This window comes from Monodelphis domestica, chromosome 2, assembly GCF_027887165.1.
Source record: "Monodelphis domestica isolate mMonDom1 chromosome 2, mMonDom1.pri, whole genome shotgun sequence".
Taxonomy (NCBI): Eukaryota; Metazoa; Chordata; class Mammalia; order Didelphimorphia; family Didelphidae; genus Monodelphis; species Monodelphis domestica.
Genome location: NC_077228.1, coordinates 205,656,376 through 205,677,562, shown reverse-complemented (window position 1 = coordinate 205,677,562; position 21,187 = coordinate 205,656,376). Strand labels below are relative to the sequence as shown.

Here is a 21,187-nt window from a genome sequence, read left to right as displayed (position 1 = left end):
GTCAAACCACTCCAGTATCTTTGTCAAGAAAGCCCCAAATTGTGGTGGCAGCTAGATGGTTCAGTGGATTGAGAGCCAAGTCCAGAGTTGAGAGGTCCTGGATTCAAATCTGGACTCAGAAACTTCCTGGCTGTGGGACCCTGGGCAAGTCATTTAACCCCCATTGCCTAGCCCTTACTGCTCTTCTGCCTTGGAACCAATACACAATATTGATTCCAAGATGGAAGGGAAGGAAGGAAGGAAGGAAGGAAGGAAGGAAGGAAGGAAGGAAGGAAGGAAGGAAGGAAGGAAGGAAGGAAGGAAGGAAGGAAGGAAGGAAGGAAGGAAGGAAGGAAGGAAGGAAGGAAGGAAGGAAGGAAGGAAGGAAGGAAGGAAGGAAGGAAGGAAGGAAGGAAGGAAGGAAGGAAGGAGGGAAGGAGGGAAGGAGGGAAGAGAGGAAAGGAAGAAGGGAGGAAAGAAGGAATGAAAGAAGGGAAGGAGGGAAGGAAGGAAGGGAGAAAGGATCACAAAGAGTTGTATATGGCCAAAACAATCGATCAACAACAAAATACCCTAACTTTCTTCCTTCTCAATCTTCTCTTTCTTCTTTCTCAATCTTATCAATTCTCAATTCCACCTCAATTACACACAGATATGGTCAGACCTTTAATCCTGCTATAACCCATGAGCATTACACTTCCTTCTTCATGAATGCTGAGATTATTTTATAATATAATATATTATATAATGAATGAATATAATCTTTGATCATTCTACATACCCCTTAACTGTTCTTCATCCTGATTATGACTTCCCTATGTAACATCCCTCAATTCTTTCCCAGGTACTATGTATGGGTTACCCTCTTCCTTTCCCTATCTTGACACCTTGGTAAACCAGCTTAATACTCCACTGTTCTTCATTCTCTATTCCCTTAATCCTTTATTTTATCACTGATCACACCTTGCCAAACTGCAGCCACTGATTATTCTCACTCTCTACCTCCTCCACTCCTATTCACAAGCTGCTTAATGGAGTTATTTAAGATCATGAAATTGTGCTGACTGAGCCCACTTCACAATGATAAAATTAAACCTCAAGTGGGTCTTCACTGAGGCAAGGCAAACATTCTATTCCTCTTGAGTTGATTCACCTTCCTACTCTTTCCAGTGGCTGAGACAAGACTTCTCATCTCTCCTCAGGTCTCTTCAAGCACCTCTTCTCTCTACCTTCTCAGCTGAAGATCTTATCTCATACATCACACAAAAAGGTGAGAATATTTGATGAGAACTCCTCCCTTTCCCCCTCCTCACCAATGTACACAATTCGAACATCTTCCTCTACTATCTCCTCCTTCATTCTGATTTCAGATGAAGGCATGACCTTTCTCTTTGCTCTCTGCCAAATGCCTTTAGTTCCATTGCCTCCCTACTTGTCCAACAAATTGCCTTTACTCTCTTCTTCATTCTTTCGCTAATTTTCCTTCTCTTCCTATCTACTCCCTATTTCCTAATAACAAGCTTTTTCTATTCTTCAAAAACTCTCCCAACGCAAATTAAAACAACACTGAGGTACCTCACATCTATCAGATTGGCCAATATAGCAATAAAAGAAAGTGGTAAATGTTGAAGGGAATGTGGAAAAATTGGGACACTAATGCATAGCTGGTGGAGTTGTAAACTGATCCAACCATTCTGGAAGGCAATTTGAAACTATACCCAAAGAGCTACAAAACTTTGATCTTGTGATACCACTACTGGGTCTGCACTTCAAAGAGATAATAAAAAGGGGAAAGGACCTACATGTACAATAATTTTTACAGCTGTTCTTTTTGTGGTGGCAAAGAACTAGAAATTGACGGGATGTCCAATTGGAGAATGTATGAAAAAAGTTGTGATATATGTTGGTGATGGAATACTATTGTGCTATAAGAAAAGATAAGCAAGATGATTTTGGAAAAATCTGGAAATATCTGCAGGAACTGATGCAGAGAGAAATAAGCAGAACTGGGAGAACATTGTACACAATAACAACAATATTGAATGATGATTATCTGTGAAAAAATGGCTACTCTCAGCAATGCACTGATCTGGGACAATCCTGAAAGACTTATCGAAAGGAGTACTCTCCACCTCCAGAGAAAGAACTGTTGAAGTTTCACATCATTGTGTTTGTGGTTTTATTTTGGGATTTTGGTTATGTACCAGTTTGTTCATACAACAATGACCAATATGGAAGTGTTTTGCATGACAAAAATAAAATTCAAAAAATAACTTCTTCCTTGATCTAACCTTCACCACTAGCTGTCATCCTCTCTCTCTACTTTTCTGTGTCACTTAACTCCTTGAAAAATCACAACCAATGCCTCCACTTCTTCTCTTCTCACTCTTCTTTTTTTTTTTTTAACCTCCATCTTCCATCTTAGAAACAATACTAAGTGTTGGTTCCAAGGCAGAGGACCAGTAAGGGCTAGGCAATGCAGGTTAAATGACTTGCCCAGGGTCACACAGTGAGGCAATGTTTGAGGCCAGATTTGAGGACAGGACCACTCATCCCTAGGCCTGACTCTCAATCCACTGAATCACCCAGCTGTCCCCATGCTTTCTAAACCTTCTGCAACCTGGTTTCTTACCTCATTACTCACCTGAGAATGCTCTGTCCAAAATTATCTGTGAATTCCATTGCCAAATTAAATGGTTTTCCCAATCTTTGATCCTCCTTGACCTCTTAGCAACATTTGACAATTATTTATGACCTCTACTCTCAAGGATTTCATGACACTCCTCCTCCTGGCTCTCTTGTCTGTGTGACCACTCCTGGGTTTCCTTTTCTGGTTCTTTATCCATGTCATGGACCCTAAAATTCATTCTATACTATCTCATTTGGTGAGTTCATTGGTTCTAACAGATTCAATTATCTATGGGCCTATGCAGATGACCTCTAGTTCTGTATATCCAACCTAAGTCTCTTTTCTGAGCCACAGTCATATATCTCCAACTACCTCTTGGATAGCTCAATCTAGATGTCCCATGGATATCAAACCCAACATGTCCAAAACAGAACTCATTATCATTACCCCCATAACCTTTCCAGTTTCCAAGCTTCTCTATTTCTTTGAAAGGTATCCCCAACCTCCAACTCACCCAGGCTCATTACCTTAGTCTCATCCTTGACCCCACCCCACTCAAACACATCCAATATATTTATTTTCTTCCTTCCTTCCTTCCTTCCTTCCTTCCTTCCTTCCTTCCTTCCTTCCTTCCTTCCTTCCTTCCTTCCTTTCTTTCCTTTCTTTCTTTCCTGCCAAATCTCATCCTTTCTATCTCTACAGCATATTTACCCTCATATATGAGCCCTTCTCTCCATATATACTGCCATAATCCTGGGTCACACTTCATCACTTCACACCTAGATTACTACAATAGTCTTCTGATAAGTTTTCATCCCCCAAGTCTCTCCTCACTCCAATACATCTTCCATTCAGGGTGCCAGAGTGATTTTTCTTGTGCCAGGCCTGAACATGTCACTCTCCTGCTCAGTGATCTTCAGTGGCTCCCTATTACCTCTAGTATAAAATAAAAACCCCTCTATTGAGTATTTAAAACCCTTTATAACCAGATCCATTCTGGTTGAACCATACCTTCCCTGCTTTCCTATACCTTTTTTCTCTTCTATATACTCTATGACCTGGCTGAACTGGTTTACTTCCAGTTCCTCAAATGTGCTTCTCTATCTCCTATCTCCTATTTTGTACTAGGTATTACCCATATCTGGAAGTTTCTTTCTTCTCTATTTTGCCTCTTAGCTTCCCTGACTCCCTTCACAATTCAGCTTAAAGACTACTTTCTACAGGAGGTTTTCCTGGTTCCCCCTCCCCAAGTCCCCCGATGTGAATAGCTTTCCTTTTTATCTCCCATCTACTCTGAATATATTTTGTATGTATCTGTTTATTTACATGGTGACACCCAGTTAAAACGTATGCTCCATGAGAGCACAGAGGTTTTTGCTCTATTTTCTATTTCTATTTTAGTCCAATGCCTGAAAGACAGTGTTTTATACTGACAAGTAGCTTTCTTAAGTTCTAATAGCTAGCTGATTATGTACAACAAAACGCTGGTGCATTCACTACATGTAGCTCGGTCAAGATTTATAAAAACATAAAAGTCGGTTAGTCCACAAGCATGTATTAAGAACACTGCATTGGGCACTGAGCCAAGTGCTGGGGATGCAAAGAAAGACAACAGTCAGTCTTTGGCCTCAAGGAGATGTTCAAACTCTTGTGGAAAAGGTTTGAAGAGTACTTGCTAACCAATCCCCTCCAAAAAAAAAAAAAGATGAGATTGTGTTCTCTCTGCCAGGAATAATCATAGATGACAATCAGGGATGGGATAACAGGGAGCAGTTTGGAGTCAATCTAAATGTTCAGGGGTTCTTATATGCCATTCGGCATTCAGCTGAAGCCTGTGACCTTCCAAGAATAATGTTCCTAATGCATAAAATACAACACATGGGATCACAAAGGTAATAAATTATATTGAGAAAGACGCATTTCTACCATCCAAGCTTAGGAACTCTCTGAAACATATAGATCCCTTCTGTGGACCTCAAGTTAAGAGTTCCTGGTCCAGAAAGCTTGCAAAGCATTTGACAGATATGAACTCATTTGATTTTTCACAGCAATCCTGCAAGGTAAGTTGATTATTTCCCCACTTAGCAGAAGCTCAGAGAGGTTACAGGGCTTGCCTTGGATCACCCTCAGCTGGGTGACTAGGGATAAAGGCTGGATTTGGAAGTTGACATTGTTTAGTCATTTTTCATTTGTATCTGACTCTTTGTGACCTCATTTGGGCTTTTCTTGGCAAAGATGCCGGGATAGTTCACCATGCCCTTGTCCAGCTCACTTTGCAGATGAGGAAACTGAGGCAAATAGGGTAAAATGACTTCTCCAGAGTCACACGGCTAATCTAAGTGTCCAAGGCCAGATTTTAATTTAGGACTTCCTGACTCCAAGTCCAGCACTCTAAGCACTGTGCCACCTAGTTGCCCAGACTCAGGAAGAACTAAGTTGTAAGCCTGCCTCAGACATTTACTCGATGTGTGACCCAGGGCAAATCATCTAAATAAGACATGCTAATGATGATGTGCTGGCCTTTGAATACACAAAGAAAAAACTCCCTATTTGTGCATTTGTCCATCTGCAAATGATCCAATGGACCCTGTACAAATTTGGAAAACCATTTAAAGTCACCCTACATGACTAGGACTATTAGCTCCTTCTTGAGCTAAGCAATAAAAATAAATTCCAACTCAAGTGGGAACTGGTTCTGCTGCCTTACTCTGCCATCAAAGCTTCAAAAGCTAACCCCTACCTTTTAATGGGGTCATTGTTTTGCCCAACTGGCATGTTGTTAATTGGGTCTATTAAAATGCAACACCAGGCAAAACTCCATTACAGGGGGCAGTTGGTTCCACAGAAACAATGTTATAAATGGATAACAGGCCAAATAACTTCACCGGAGTTCAGTTTGCAATGTATTAACAATGTTATTATGAAGAATGGGATGAGTTTTCACGGCATTCGTCTATGGTTAAAGATAACCAAAACTCATCAAAAATCAAACATTTGCACTGATAGCAGATCACTTTCCAAATGTATCAAAGATGAAATAGAAAACAACCATAGATTTGGAGTCAGAGGTTCAAATCCTGACTCTCTCACTTACCTGTATGACCCTGAGCAGGTCACCACTCCTAGAAACCTTAGTTTCTTCATCTTTAAGATGAGGGGTGTTGGACTAGATGACTTCTAAGGTCTCTTCAATCTCTAAAGCTACAATCCAATAATATGACAGTATCTGCAAATGGGCAGGCTTCCTTTACAGGTCTTGCTGACCAACTGTTCCAAATGGGTGGATGAAACACCCCTCTGTGTTCTCTCTGTGTCCTTTCCTTCTCTTACCACAACTCTTCTGCTCAAACCATCTTAAGTCCATTGTTGGTGACACCACATTTTTTCTTCCCTGTCATCTCTAAAGTTACTATTTTTAGCAAGTGTACTTTCCCCATTAAGCTAAAAGACCCTTGAGAATAGGGGTACATAAGCCCAGGAGCCCCCATAGTATAATCCTGCACCCTCAATATCCAAATCTCCAATCATTTTAAAAAATGATTAATTAAAAAATTACTTTCCAACATGTAACTTACTCAAAGTGACCTTAAAGATCATCCATGTGAACTCTCCTCATCTGGCTTATTCCTAGGCCATTCAATATTTTATACCAATGACTTGGGAAAAGACATTAATGGCATGCTTATCTGATTTGTAGATGATACTGTGCTAGAAAGGATAATTGACACACAATATGACAGATTCAAGATTCAAAAGGATCTTGACAGGCTAGGTCAGTGATGGTGAACCTTTTAGAGATGGAGTACCATGCCCACCCACCCCAGAGACTGGATGCTGTGCCCCTCCCCCTTACTCCACACAGGGGAGGGAAAAAGCACTCCCAATGGGCTATTGGGTGGAGGGGCAGATGAAGTGAGGAATGTTCTCATTGAGTGTAGAGAGGGTGAAGGGAGTGGTCCAAGTGCTCTGCTCCCCTCCAGCTCTGCCCTGTGAGCTGCCCACCTTACCCCCCTGTGAGCTCCCATTAGCTGTTGGGCAGAGGGGTGGCAGATGGGAAAAAATGTCATCAGGTATGGTGGAGAGGGGGAGGAGAGCAGCTCCACCCAAGTCCCTCTGCCTTTCTAGTAATGAACTCTGGGGGAAAGGGGGGTTGCTGAGTACCCACAGAAAGTGCTGTGTGCTGCCTTTGGCACCTGTGCCATAGGTTTGCCATCACTGGGTTAGGCCATTGGGCTGGGATCTTATAAGACATAACTGAATGAATGAATAAAGCTCTTGCTATGTGCAAATTTAATATTTATCTACTACTTGATGGGTTTGCAAAGCATTTTTAACAGGGGAAAAATGCAAAGTCTTATGCTCGATTCAAAGACAGTTGCACAAGTACAAGATGGTGAAAATGTGGTTAGATAGAAGTTTGTTTGAAAAACATCCAGATTTTAATGAATGACATGATCAAGATGAGTCAATAGTGTGATTGTGCACCCAACAAAACTAGTGCAATCTTTGTCTGCATTGAGAAACATACTGTCTAATGACTTCATTGTACTATGACTTGGTCAGATCACATCAGAAGTATTTTCATTCATTCGTTCATTCATCTATCTATTCATTTATTAAGGGTGCCATATGAATAAGGATATTATTAAACTCTTGACTCCCTTTGGGGTTTTCTTGGCAAAAATACTGGAATGATTTCCCATTTGCTTCTCCAGATTACTTTACAGATGAGGAAACAGAGGCAAACAGGGTCAAGTGACTTGTCCAGGGTCACACAAGTAGTAAGTGTATAAGACCAGATTTGAACTCATGAAGATGAATCTTCTTGATTCCAGGTCCAGTGCTCAGTCTACTGTACCACCTGGTGGCCTTAATAACCATAATAATTATTGAGTCCAGAGGAGGGTTCATATCATATGAGTATAGCTGAAGAAACTTCAGATATTTAACCTGGAGAAAAGAAGATTTGGGGAAATGAGAATGCTAGCTATCTTCTAGTTTTTGAAGGTCTGTCCAAGGGAAAGTTAATAGACTGGTTCTGTTTGATTCTAGAGGAGAAACTTTAGCTCAGATGGGGGAAACCATTCTAAAAAATGGAGCTTCCCCAAAGTGGAAAGGGCTACTGTGGGAAGCAATGGACTCTTTATTTGGCTCTGGAATGTGTTTCTGACCTTACACTGGATATATAGGTGTGTCTAATGTTTCCGGAATTCACTTCAAAGAAAATAATGAAGCCACTTTGTGAATACCTGCCTGAGGGAGAGTTGGGGAGCTGTCCAGTGTCCCTTTCCTGACCCCTGCCCAACTCCTCCCCACAATACAGTTCGCTAGACCTAGGCAGTAGCCCCATAACTTGAGTTGCCTCCTTTCTCTCTCACCTTTAGAGCAGGGATAGGCAGAGAAGTATTTAGGTTTCAAAGGGCTTTCCTTCTGGGATGCAGGGGGAATGCCAAAGAAGAATGTCACCAGAACGAGTGAGTAGAGATGTGCTGACCCACAGTCAGCAGCAGAGGTTCAAATGTCAGCAAAGCCAATAATTAAGGAGAATAGGTGCTCCCTTTCAGGAAACCTCCAAATAGCATTGTCTTAAAGGGCCTAAAAGGCAGAACAGCTCCAAGAAGTTGTTGGTCAGTAAAGCTGCTCAGTGATCTGACCCACAACTTGGGGTAAGGAAACAGTAGTGAGATCTAGAAGCAGAGGACCAGGATTCAAATTCAAATTATGCCAGTTACATTTCACCTGACATTGGACAAGCTACTTAATGGCTGTGGGCCTCAGTTTCCTCACATACAAGATGGGGGATTAAACTCTGGCAGAGGTCCTTAACTTTTTGGGGAAATCTGTCAAAGCCTAAAGAGCCTTTCTTAGAATCACATTTCAAGAACTGTGGGAGTAGAAACATAGAAGAAAAACAAGTGCTTGATCACATGGTTCAATGGGGACATGATTGGGGATGTAGACTCTAAACAATCACCCTAGTGAAAATATTAATAATATGGAAATAGGTCTGGATCAATGACACATGTTAAACCCAGTGGAGTTGTGTGTCAGCTATGGAAGGGGAGGGAAAAAACATGAATCTTGTAACCATGGAAAAATATTCTAAATCAGTAAATTAAATAAATTTTTCAATTCTAAAAAATAAATAAAAACTATTTCCAAGATTTAAAAAAAATCACATTTTCAATTGCACAAAATAAAAAACAGAGGATTACAACAGAATCAAATTATGGTGAAATGCAGTTATATTTTTAAATACATGATATTTTGAGTACATGTTTTATATTACATATATTTTCAGGTAAATATAATTAAGATTTATAAAATATATATTTAAAACCCTTACCTTCCATCTTAAAATCAATATCATATATTGGTTCCAAGGCAAAGCTAGGCAATGAGAGTTCAGTGAGTTGCCCAGGGTCATACAGCTAGGAAAGATCTGAGGCCAAATTTGAACCCAGGACCTCCTATCTTTGGACCTGATTCTTGATCCTCTGAACCACCCAGCGGTCCCCTGTATAAAATGTTTTTAAATGTATGTTCATAGAACAGGTTAAAAACTACTAATGATGATCTTTAGAGACCCTTACCCCTCTAAATCTAAATCTAACAGATTTTTGTCCTTCATCTCTTCTTTTTATCCTAATACCAAAGGCCCTAAAAGCATTAGATATGGAGACACAATGACTGAATTCATAGCTTGGCTCTGCTATTATTTAGCTATGTTTCACTGGGCAAGTCACCCTCTCTGATTGTCATAAGGGGTATTGACCCTTTTTGGTTATTGGTATTGATATTACCAATAGCTGTCACTGATGTGGACAGGCTTTTGAGTTTGACCATCTGACTACAATCTATTCTTAATTAAGCTAATTATACTTACATTACAATTATCATTACATGATTCTCTTAAAATGAGTGGGATTGGGGACAGCTGGGTAGCTCAGTAGATGGAGAGCCAGGCCCAAAGACAGTAGGTCCTGGGTTCAAATTTGGCCTCGGACACTTCCCAGCTGTGTGACCCTGGGCAAGTCACTTAACCCCCATTGTCTAGCCCTTACCACTCTTCTGCCTTGGAGCCAATACATAGTATTGATTATAAGAGGAAGGTGAGGGTTAAAAAAAATGAATGGGAATGGGAAGGGCTAAATGGTCACTAAATATACCTGAGGTGGCACAGTGTATAGTGTCAGGCTTAGAGTCAGGGGGACTTGAGTTCAAATTTGGTCTCAGCCACTTCCTAGGTGGCTCTAGGTAAATCACTTAATCCTATCTTCAATCCTAGAGATGTTACTAAAACAGAAAGTAAGGCTTTAAAACAAACCCAAACCAAGAGCCAGACAATGGGGGAGACACATCTATCTATCAGAGCAGGAGAGCTTGTAGGGTGCCCTGATTTAAAATCAGAACTTCCTTATCATGTGGGGAATCAACCCGAGAATGAGAGTCAGAAAGAATATAGACAGCGTGTGCCCTGTGGGAAGAATAACCAGCTGTCCTGAGAGCCCTAAACATTCCCGGGCTGGAGGTCCTGCCAAACGGTCTCCGTCGCTTCCTTCTGGTGCTCCATGGGGGGAGGAGGGAGGATGGAGCACTCTGGAGCCAGGCTAGAACTCACGGACTCTCTTTCTTCCCACTAGTGGCTGCTACTGCTCATTGATGTCTCTCACCCCAACCAGTTTTGCTTGCAAAGAAAAGGGGATTCCTTCCTGGGTAGGCCAGAAAGAAGGAAGATACTGGGCTGGGCCGAACCAGGCCCCAAAGGGAGTGTGGTGGGAAGGGGGGGAGGAGGTGTGAGTCCCGTACCCCTCCCACCCACTTCCCCCAAAGAATGTAATTAAGGAGCAGGCCTCTGGCAGGAGCCAAGCTTTTTGCCTTCCGTCTATAAATCACCTTCTGAATCATCTCTCAGCCCTGAGAGGAGCAACTGCTATTTGGGCTGCTCCAGATGGCTGCCAATGCCACTCCCCCTGCCTACCCAGCTCCCCCCAACCCCCCAATCCCTGCAGCTGCATGGAGCCTGGCCTAGAGTGACTTGAGTTCTCAGCTGGAAATTGTGAAAGCCTAAAAGAGCAGCATTACCCGGGAAGAGGAAACAGCTTTTGTCTCCCTATTTCCACTGTTACTACTGGTCTTCTTCCATGATTAGTCAAAGATGAAATAGATTATCCCTAAGCCTGGAAAAGGGCTGGGGATGGTGGGAAGCAAAGTCTCCTCAGCCTTATTTCTAGCCCTGAGGGTCTTTACCTAGGCTAAACAATTCTCCCCTAAAAGATCTGTGCCTTGAAAGGAAGGGAAGAGACGGTGGGGGGAAAAGACAGCAGGCAGGGGGGAAGAGGAGAAAGAGAGAGAGAAGGAAAGAGAAGAGAGGGAGAGAGAGAGAGGGAGGGAGGGAGGAGAGAAGTAGAAAGAGTGAGGAAAGACAAGGAGAGAGAGGGAGAGAGAAAGGAGAGGGAGAAAGTGAGAAGGAGAGAGAGGGAGTCAAAGAGGGAGAGGGTGAGGAAAGAAAGGGAAAGAGAGAAGGAGAGAGGGAGAAGGAGAGAGAGTAAGAAAGGAGAGAGAGAAGAAAAAGAGGAGAGAGAGAGGGTAATGGGCACTAGGTAGGGAAAGAATCCTCAACAATAGCCTTAAATTGTTAAATTCAAATGATAGATGAGGCCAGTAGAATGCCAGGGTTTCCCATTTAGTTGGAGAGGTATGCAGGCAGAAACCACCTAACAACCTTAAGTGGTTCCACCACAATATGACTAGATGAAATAGCATTACACAGGATAGGTAGAACAAGAACAGGAAGCATATTATAAATGGGAGATCAGTGACTGATATCAGGCTTTCACATCCAAGCTTCTATTTCCTCAGCTGAAACTGAGGGGAACTTTGAGATTAGAATAGTGATCTCCAAAGTGGATATACATGTGCCTGGAGATGTACAAAATGATTCATTGGGGTCCATGAAGAATATTTTAGAACCCAGAACAGCACCACTGTGTAGGAGACTCACAGTTTGCTTCTGCCTCTTCACTTCTCATTGCCAGACATGCCTCCTTCCTGGGCAGGGAAGCATACAGGTGGGCAAGCAGTGAGTTATTCTCTACTTGGCTACTTAATGCCCTGCTGGCCTGGGATGGGAAAAAGTTTACTTCAAGGTGAGTTATTTTCTGCCCACCAGGGCTCTTCACTTTCCGCCCCAGGAAAGCCTGAAAGGTCAAGCCATAAGGAAAGGCAGAGCTATGGCAACAATCAGCAGATGCAAGCCAGAAGGGAGAAGTACCACCGATGGGTTTGGGACTCTTTCAGTTGAGAAACCTAGCTCCAAAGACACTTCCCCACCCCAACCATCACCGGAACCCAGGGCCCACCAACATCTCTCCCAATCCCTGGCAACGGTCACCTTCTGGACTTCCAATGTGGACTCCAGAGACCACATTCCCCTTTCATTAAGGAAGAAAGAAATTTCATACTGTAGTTCAACAAAACCCTTTGCATAATGGAAGGATAAGACTGAAGAATGAATATCATCATATAATTACCACAATTAACAAAGTGCTTTCTTCTATTTGGATCTGTTTCTTTGGGAGATTTCTTTTTTTCTGCTATGACATCCATTAAAACCAAAGATTAGAATAAACTAAACTTAGAATCATACCTTTGAATCACTGCATCACAAAATGTTAAACCAAAAAGAAAATTTTAAAGCATATTAATTTACCTTGCTCTCACTAAAAAGAAAAAGGGGCTTTGTACTACTAATAAATAAAATTATTTTTAAAATATCATTTATCTACCCCCATTCTTTTTAAATATCTATTTTGCATATTTTTCAGAATGTATGATAATATATTAGTGTAGTCATACATGAATATAATTAAATAAATTCACATGTTTTGTGATATATACTAGGGAACTTTTTATTGATTGGTAATCAAAGGAAAATTAGAGACCACTGTGGGGGAAAAATATAATTCAATATGTCAAAACCCCATGAAATCCTTAGTTTGGAAATTCCTTCCATGGAGAAGTCTCATCACAACCAGAATAGTTTTTTTTTTTTTAAAACCCTTACGTTCTGTTTTAGAGTTCATACTAACTATTGGTTCCAAGGTAGAAGAGTGGTAAGGGCTAGGCAAATAGGATTAAGTACCCTGCTCAGGGTCACCCAGATAGGAAATGTCTGAGGTCAGATTCAAACCCAGGACCTCCCATCTCTAGGATTGGCACTCTAGCCACTAAACTACCTAGTTATCTGAAGAATACATTTTGATAGCTGTCTGAGGCTCAGAAAGGGTCAGTGACTTCCCCAACATCAAGTCCTCATCTTCCCAATGTCAAGTCCAGTATTCCAGTCACTCTTCCATGTTACCCCTATCTAACAACACCCCAAATTACATTATAGCCAACTGAGCCCAGAAGTCACACAAGCAAATTTGTGGTAGAGCCAAGAGGAGAACTCAGATCTCCTGATTTTCAGCCCCAGGCTCTTTCCACTCCAGTATAGAGATAATGTGAATATAAAATGAGATAATAGACATGAAAACACTTTGATAAATAACAAGCCAAATTCAAAGATCTACTGATTAAGTAGCAGAATGGCAGAAACCTTCTGAGGGAAGGGTTTGCTGGGGGAGGAGGAGGTCATTTGGCTGTCACCCTACCTACTTCCCATCAGGGACAGTAAATGGAAAATGTTTTCTCTTTCAATGTGTCTTCTCTGGGAATACTGCTGCAGGGCCCAAAGGAGACAGGGCTTGGGCTACTGTCCTGAGATTTGTAAGTGGGGGTCAGTCATTAAAGGCTCCCACTCCAGTCCATCTTCTTTCCTGAGGTATATATTTCCCTATCCCCCCCAATCTGGAAGACCATATTCCCAACCCCCAAATCTGGTCCTCTTATCTGTCAAATGGAAAAGGAAATGAGTGCTTCAGTCTCTAAAAGCTCACACAGAACAAAACCTGCAGAGACTCAACTCCCTGAGGCCTCCTCCAATCTGTTGGTCAGTCATTTCAGCCATGTCCAACTCTTTATGACCCTATTTGGGGTTTTCTTGGCGAAGATACTGGAGTGGTTTGCCATTTCCTTCTCCAGCTCATTTGACAGATGGGGAAACTGAGATAAACAGGGTAAAGTGATTAGCCCAGGGTCACACAGCTAATAAGTGTCTGAGGCTGGATTTGACCTCAGGAAGAGAAGTCTTGGTGACTCCAGGCCTGGCACTATATCCATTTTACTACCTAGCTGTCCAAAAAGTGTTCGGTGGTCCACATGAGTACTGTTCATGGGATTTTCTTGGCAAAGACACTGGAGTGGTTTGCCATTCTCCATTTTATGGATTTTTCTCTCATTTTATGGATTAGGAAATGGAGGCAGAGTAAAGCAACTATTCTTTATTAGTTTAAGACAATTCAACAATTCAATGCAATTCAAGAAAACATTCATTGAGTATTTGCTCTGTGCTAGTGGAGATAACAGTGTTTGAATAAAATCTAGTCCCTGCCTTGATATAGCTCACAGTCTAGTAGGGGGAAGATCTGGATCATACCAAGATTATTATAGTGAAACTTGGAAGTATGTAAGAAAAGTAAAAATCTGAGAGGCTGTATAAGGAGTAAGGAAGCTCATTAATATGATTTAGCCAGTTAGGGGCAGGTAAGTAGTTCAGTCTTAATTTCCCCAATGGCGACAAAAGGAAAAAGGTGTAGTAGGCAAACACCATCAGAGGTCCTAGAGTAGACAGAACAAGCTGCAATGGCTATGCCTTTCTAGATTGGCTCAAAAATGGGTGGGTTTGGCCATTTGCCTGGAACTATTGATAAGGAGGGGGTGGACTATATGTATTTATTTATATATACATGGGGGGGGTCCAGGATGCAGAGTACCAGTTCCTCATCTCAGAACCCTAATGTAACCCCTTTTCCTCCTTCCAGGGAATTATTTGGTCTCAAAAGTGGGCAGTCACTATCTATTTCAAATGGCCCTCATGGTTCAGAGCCTTCTTGACATCTTTGGGATCGAATAGTGTTAAAGTGGTGCCATTTGCAATTGTTTCCGACTTGCTTTGGACTCCATCTTTGGAAAGGACTTTAAGATGCTTGCTCTTTACATTTTATTTTCTTTTTAAACTATGAGTAAGTTCTTCCCAAGTTTTCTACTCCTTGAATTGCTTGTCTCAAATAGTCCCCAAATTTAGCATGTTTCACTGAGTCATCACCAGATTATCCAGTTTGGAATTCAAAATCCTATCTGTGACACAATTTAGGGTTCTAAGGGTTAAATGGACTTGAGGAAGAAGAGACTTTAACTGGCTTCCAAGTGACTTGGACTAACTTCAACATTCTATCCCCCTAGGGAGAGATTTGACCTAGCTGAGAGACCACCCAGTGGAGACATGGGCATCCGATTTGGTATCTGTCCATCTCTGTCTGTCTGTCTGTCTATCTTTCTGATCAGCAGCCTCCTCAGCCCAGGGAGCTAGGGCTCAGGGACACTCGGAGCCATCTGTAATTCCTGCCTGCTACAAGTGTTAACACCTGGCCCCAGGCCTTCCTCCCCCACAGTCTCCAGGTGCTTGGCACATCTGAGCTCACTGACCCCCACAGGGTTTGACTGAACATGTTTTTCTGTCTCATCGAGGATAGGAGGGGTGGAGACTGGGCCATTTTTACAAAAGGGAAAACTGAGGCTGGCTACAGGGCAAGCTATCAGCCCAGATCCTCCCAGGATTATCACAGGATGCTGGGAAGTTCATTTGGGAATCCTCATTCTGACTCCAAGAACTTTTCAAAATAATAATTGATTACCTCATTGTAGCCACTTACTACTACTGTGAGATAGGCAAAGAGAGTATCAGCCTTCATTTTACAGATGAGGAAATGAAGGCCCAGAGAAATGAAATGACTTGGGGCATCCAGATTGGGGCAGAGATAGGAATAGAAGCCAGGTCTTCTGACTCCTGGGTCAGTGTTCTTTCATCTGATTGTTAACTGAGGAGGGTCTTAGAGGAGGATATCCCCTAAGAAAATGCTCTCATTCTCTTCCAAGAAAGAGGAGACAATATCCTCTCCCAGCTGTGGGTGGGAAATGAAAGAGTGAATTGCATGATCCAGGATACTCCAGGAGTCTCTCAGGAGACTGGACAACAGCTGCTATTGTATGACTGAAAGAGCCCTGGCCTTGGAAATGGGAGACTTGCCATTAATTTGCTGTGTGACTTCAAGCAACTCTTTTCCCCTCTCTGGGCCTTATCTGTAAGTGAGGGAGTAGAATCAGATGTCCCACCCACTTTGATGTCCCTTGATTTTGTGATTCTAAATCCAGACTAGAGCACCACACAGAGGAAGATCTGAAGTTCTGTGTCAAGAAGGGGACCTGGGGGAGCCTTGGGGTTTAAGAAGTCTGACACCTGTGTGTGAGTGTATAGGGGGGCAATGCTGACTGAATAATTTCCCTTCCAAATCCAGAGCCTCATTAGCAACTTGAATTCGCCTGTCCAGAATTCTCAGGAGCAGGGATGGGATTGGGAATCTCGGTGCCTTTCCTCCAATCCCAACTCACTCTTCTCATCAGCCCCTTCCCAAATTGTAAGAGTCAGTCATGGGGAGAGAAGGGGTTTGGTGCTCCTCTGGCCCCTTCCACAACTGTGCCCCCAAAGCTGGTGAATTTAGTGACTGACCACAGACCTGGGGTTGCAGGAGTGGAAGTGGGCTAAGGATGTAGTTCTAGCTACGCCCCTTGAAGCAGCAGAATCTCCCAATGGAACTGATCACTGCAGTAAAAGTGTTTCCTAGCTAAGACAGTCCACACATACATATTCCCCCTCGGAAGCTTCCCTTCCAGAGGAATCATTCATGTGAGTAGTCACAAAGCCTAACACCACACATGGGACCCCAGGTGCGATCCAGGCACTGGTCCGCATGCATGGACAGAGCACACAGGGCACAATGGTGAGTCACATTGGCACAGATATGCACAATTCAGGCTAGGTGCAGGCACTGACAAGAATACAGACACTGACCCAGGCCACTGACCCTAACTCAGGTACATTACATTGACATTGTCACAGACATAGACACAGAATCACTGACCCTCCCGTAGGCACAAGCACAAGCCAAAATACTGGGACAGACACAGATACAAGCACAAAAACAGGCACAAACACTGATGCAGACCCAGAGGCATTGCCCTGCACAGAGGTGCGGACACATAATATTGACATGGGCACACACTTACATATACACACACAAAGGCACTGACCCTCACATAGTTCCACAGAGAAAGACAGAGAGACTGACCCTCTTCTAGGCACAGACAGACACACAGGAACTGATCCCCTCTTCTACAGGCACAGGCACACAGAGGCACTAGTCAGACTCACCCAGACATAGAATACCCAGAGGCACTGACCCTCACACAAATACAGACAGACACAAAGAGGTACTGACCCCAACACACACACACACACACACACACACACACACACACACACTGATTTTTGTATAACTAGGTGCACACAGAGACCTCGGCACAGACAAATGGACACAGACAGACCCACCATCACTGACATTGGAAGTCACTGACACAAACACAGGTGTCCCCCCCTCCACCAGAGGCACTGACTGACCCTCACAGACACAGACACAGGCAGCGACGCACCCCCTCCACATATACAAACATGATAAAACACAGAGACGCATGAACCTTTCTCCTCCACACCCAGACAAAGCAACCCTGCTTCCCTTCTCTACTCTGATTTGTCCGACACCATGAATACAGAACTGAGGGTGGACCTGGCCTGGCAGGCTCACAGATAGATATCCTTTCAAATAGCCCTTTCCTTGGCCTAATTCTCCCTCTCGTGGCAACCCCCAACTGGAAGCTTTTCAAACCACCATTTAAAAAAATCCACCTCCAACCCAACACTCCTTTCCTTAACCAACTGATGCCTCACCAGCTGGCTTTGTCCATTGCTGACAGCACACTCCTGGGTCTGTTTGCCAGGTACCTTCGACAGGGACAGGACAAGGCTGGCCTCCCCATTCCCACCTTCCCTGTTTCGGAGCTGATTTTGCCTCCTTCCCACAGGTCCCTCTCCTTCACTCCTTCCCTTGTCTTGAGGCTCTGCCCGTGCAAAGAACCGAACTCATCCCTGGGTCTGAAGAATGGCTGTGGAGGGTTGGTCTCAGCAGTTACTCACTCCCTGGACCCTCTGCCACAAATTGCGGAAACCTCCATCACCCAAGTAAAGCCCACCCCCACCCCCCAACCCCCAAAAGACAGAATTCTATTTTCTGTGCATCTTCTTGCAGGGAAGACATCTCCCCAGCTCTTCTCTTCTTTAACCACTCAACTCAGCCAAATGCAGGGCTGCATCCCATGCTGAGCCAGTCCAAAGAAAGACTCTCAAGCTATCCTGCAGAGATGACTTCCCAGCGACCTTCTGACTATATAGTTTGAGTCTCTCCTAACTGCATAGTCCTTACTGTCTATGACCTAAGTGCCCTCCTTTCTCTCACCCCCTAAATCCCCCTTCCGGGTCCTCTTCCCCCTCCGGCACAAACACTATTACTTTTCCAATAGAGATAGAAGAAAAAAACATTCAGAAAGAGGGCACACAACCACATCTGAGATCTGGCGATTCTCCTTTTCTTTTTCTTGTTTGTTTGTTTTTCATTTTGGAGGGGGAGGAGGCTACTAAAGCAGACTTCATATTGGCCCAAATCATCATTTTCTCCTTTCTGAAGCAACCAGGGTGGGAACTAGATGGAAAGGATGAATTTTATGAGATGGATGATGCAGAATGAGGCTTCGACTTCTTTTGGACTGTATTCCTTACAGCAGAGCCCAATGGACACTTTTCAATTGGGTTCTCCTGAAACAATCACACTCCTGATATTTTTGGAAATTCAACCAGCCCAAATTCCTCTTCAGTCCTTTCCACCCCAATCTCCTACCCTCCTCCCATCCCCCCAATACCCTTCATCATCATTTTAGGGGAAGGTTCATTAATTGAAGTTTTCTGGAATGTAAGGGATTGGGGGGGGGAGACCCGAAGTGATTTAAAGAAACTGGTTTTAGTCTTTCTCCTGACTCCCTGTACCTGCCAAAGGGAGGGAGACTGTCATTCAGAAACAAGAAAAAGCTCCCTATACCAGAAAGCCACAATGTAATGTTACTTAACCTGCTTCCCACTCCTCATTTTCCTATCTTCATTTTCTAAAATTTGTTTTGTATTTTCCTTTCTCTGAGATGGAACTGTCCCTTTCTCCCCTGCTTTCTTGTTGCCTTTTCACTTTTTTCCCCCTCAGAAAAGAAATCAATTTGAAATGGAGAATTATTTAATTTAAAAAAAAAAAAAACCTTGACAACTCCATTTAAAACAAATCTTATTTCACCCACCCCCGTGTGAGAATGGAAGAAATGAACGAACTCGAAATTAAATGGCACCTTCGTTAGCGGCTCAAGCCGGCCACGCTCACTTTAGAGGTCTGGATTAACACAGCTTACATGGGAGAATATGATGAATTTTTTTTTTAACCACACCGCTCCCCCACCCCCCAGCCCCAATCCAGAAGTCCCTTAAAGCCCTTGGCCATTTGAAAAAGGAGAAGAAAAAAAAAGATAAATGGTGTTGATTCTTGGGGGGAGGGGGTGTTTCCCTTTCTAGAGGATGAGCTAGAGTGGGGGTGACAGAACATAAGAATTCTGCACAAAGCCCCAAATTCAGCCAGAATAACCCAGATATGGAGATGGGAGCCTGTGTCTGTCTGGCCATCCAGAGAAAGATTCCTTTTTAAAAAAGAAGCCCAGTTGCAATTGAAGGAAGAGATTCCGGGGACCACGGTTTGGGAGGGGGGATGCTGCTGGATTTAAGGAATGAAAAAAGAGTCCTTCATAAACGGGGGGGTGGGGGGGAGACTCTCCAACCTTTACAATTAATGGAAAAGAAAATGGTGATTATTACAGAACCTAGGACTTTGATTCTGGAATTGAAGGCAATAGCAGCATAGGAATTCAGGCAACCTATTTCTCATGGGGGGGGGGGGGATCCCTGGAAGGAGGAGAGGAGAAAGGAGAAGCAACGAACTAGTCTGCCACCCTCACCCCAACACCAGTACCACCTACCCACCTCCTACCCCCCAGAACATGAAAGAGAAAATGAGCAGCAGGGGAAAGGCGACTCTTACCACCAAATTGGGTAACCGGCTAAGACCTTGGTGCCACTGAACAGGAAGGAGAAGAGAAATCCAAGCAGGTGGTGATCCATTAGTCCTGGGTTGGAGGAGGAAGTTTGCAGGCAAACATGAAGAGGGGAAGCGGACGCCCCCAATAGTTGGAACAAAGTCCACTTGAAATTGGAAATGACTTTCGGGTTTGTCAGAAACGCACCTTCACCAGCCTCTCCCCCCCCCACCCCCCCTTCCAAGAGCTCAGAGAAACAGGGTTTGAGGATGTCAGCAGGCAACCAATCAGAACGCTCGGCCTAAGGTAAGAGATGAGTCTATAGTTCAGAGCTGTCAATCATGCCTCCCCTCCCTCCCCTCCCTCCCCGGCCCCACAACTTGGTCTCGGGCTGGGAAGGGCACAGCCCTACTAAACTTGTAGAAAACCCTTTCCTCTGGGGAATAATGAGATCCCCCCAAGTTCATTTGGAGGGACACCAAGGGCCAGTCCCAGCATCTGGCCCCAGAGGGAGAGCTCTACTTTGATATCGTTTGGTCGACTGACCATTGGGTGGGGCCGGGTTTATTTATTTGGGGGGGGGGGGTCTGAACTGGGGGAGGTGGAGATGGATTTGGGGGAGATTGGGGAAATAGTACGTGATTTTTCTGCTAGGGTTAAGAACTAACTTCTTGTGGCCCGAGCCCAAGGAAAAATCTGGAAGAACCCCAAAGTCTCTGCTTTCATATTGTTTAAAACGCAAAGGTTTTTCGAAGCAATAATGGGTGTCTGCGTGGTAAGGTGGTTTAGGAAAGTCCCTATCCTGTCTTCCTGCCTCAAACCTATCCTTATTATCTTTCCACTGCTCAGGAAAACTTGCTGAATAAAATTCTCCTCCCAAAGTATTGGGAGAAGAGTCTGGGAAGTGCTTTGAGATCTTGGAATGAAAGGCACCTGGGGAAAGTGTCCTGCGTTATTGGATTATTTTGTCAGGGATCAGATCGGTATCGGGACCCCCTGCTGCCTTTGCATTTCCTGCAACTGACACCACCCTGGGTCAGTTGCATTTCCTGCTTGTAGTCAGTTTCACTTTTTCCTTTGGGGGCTGCCTCCTCCCCCCCCCCCCCCCAGTTATCTAATGCTACTTGGATCTAGGTCTCTACCCCTTCCCCGAGGCAAATTAGAAAAACCTCCTGAATTCACCCATTCCGGAGGGAGAATTTGATTCAGCTTTAGAACTTCTGTGGGGGGGCGGGGGTTGGAGGGAGAAGAGATAGTAGATGGAAAGTCTTCCTCCAGGACTGTGTCTTCATCTCCTTATCCAATCCAACAAAGAAACAAGTTCACCCTTCTTTGATGGGACTCTAGAAACGCCATTGTGGGTAAGAGCATGGGACTTGGGGTCAGGAAGGAAGAACTAAGTTC

At 43.7% G+C, this 21,187-nt stretch overlaps 1 protein-coding gene across 1 annotated transcript in view; it reads right to left on the bottom strand.

The window, feature by feature from the left end:
* WNT3 (Wnt family member 3) overlaps positions 1–20,015 on the bottom strand; it is a 110,725-nt gene extending 90,710 nt beyond the window's left edge. The window contains exon 1 of the mRNA XM_056817010.1: positions 19,789–20,015. Coding sequence (XP_056672988.1) covers positions 19,789–19,868 — 80 coding nt within the window. The 5' untranslated portion in view covers positions 19,869–20,015. The remainder of the gene's footprint in view (positions 1–19,788) is intronic.
* Positions 20,016–21,187: the final 1,172 nt, after the last annotated feature.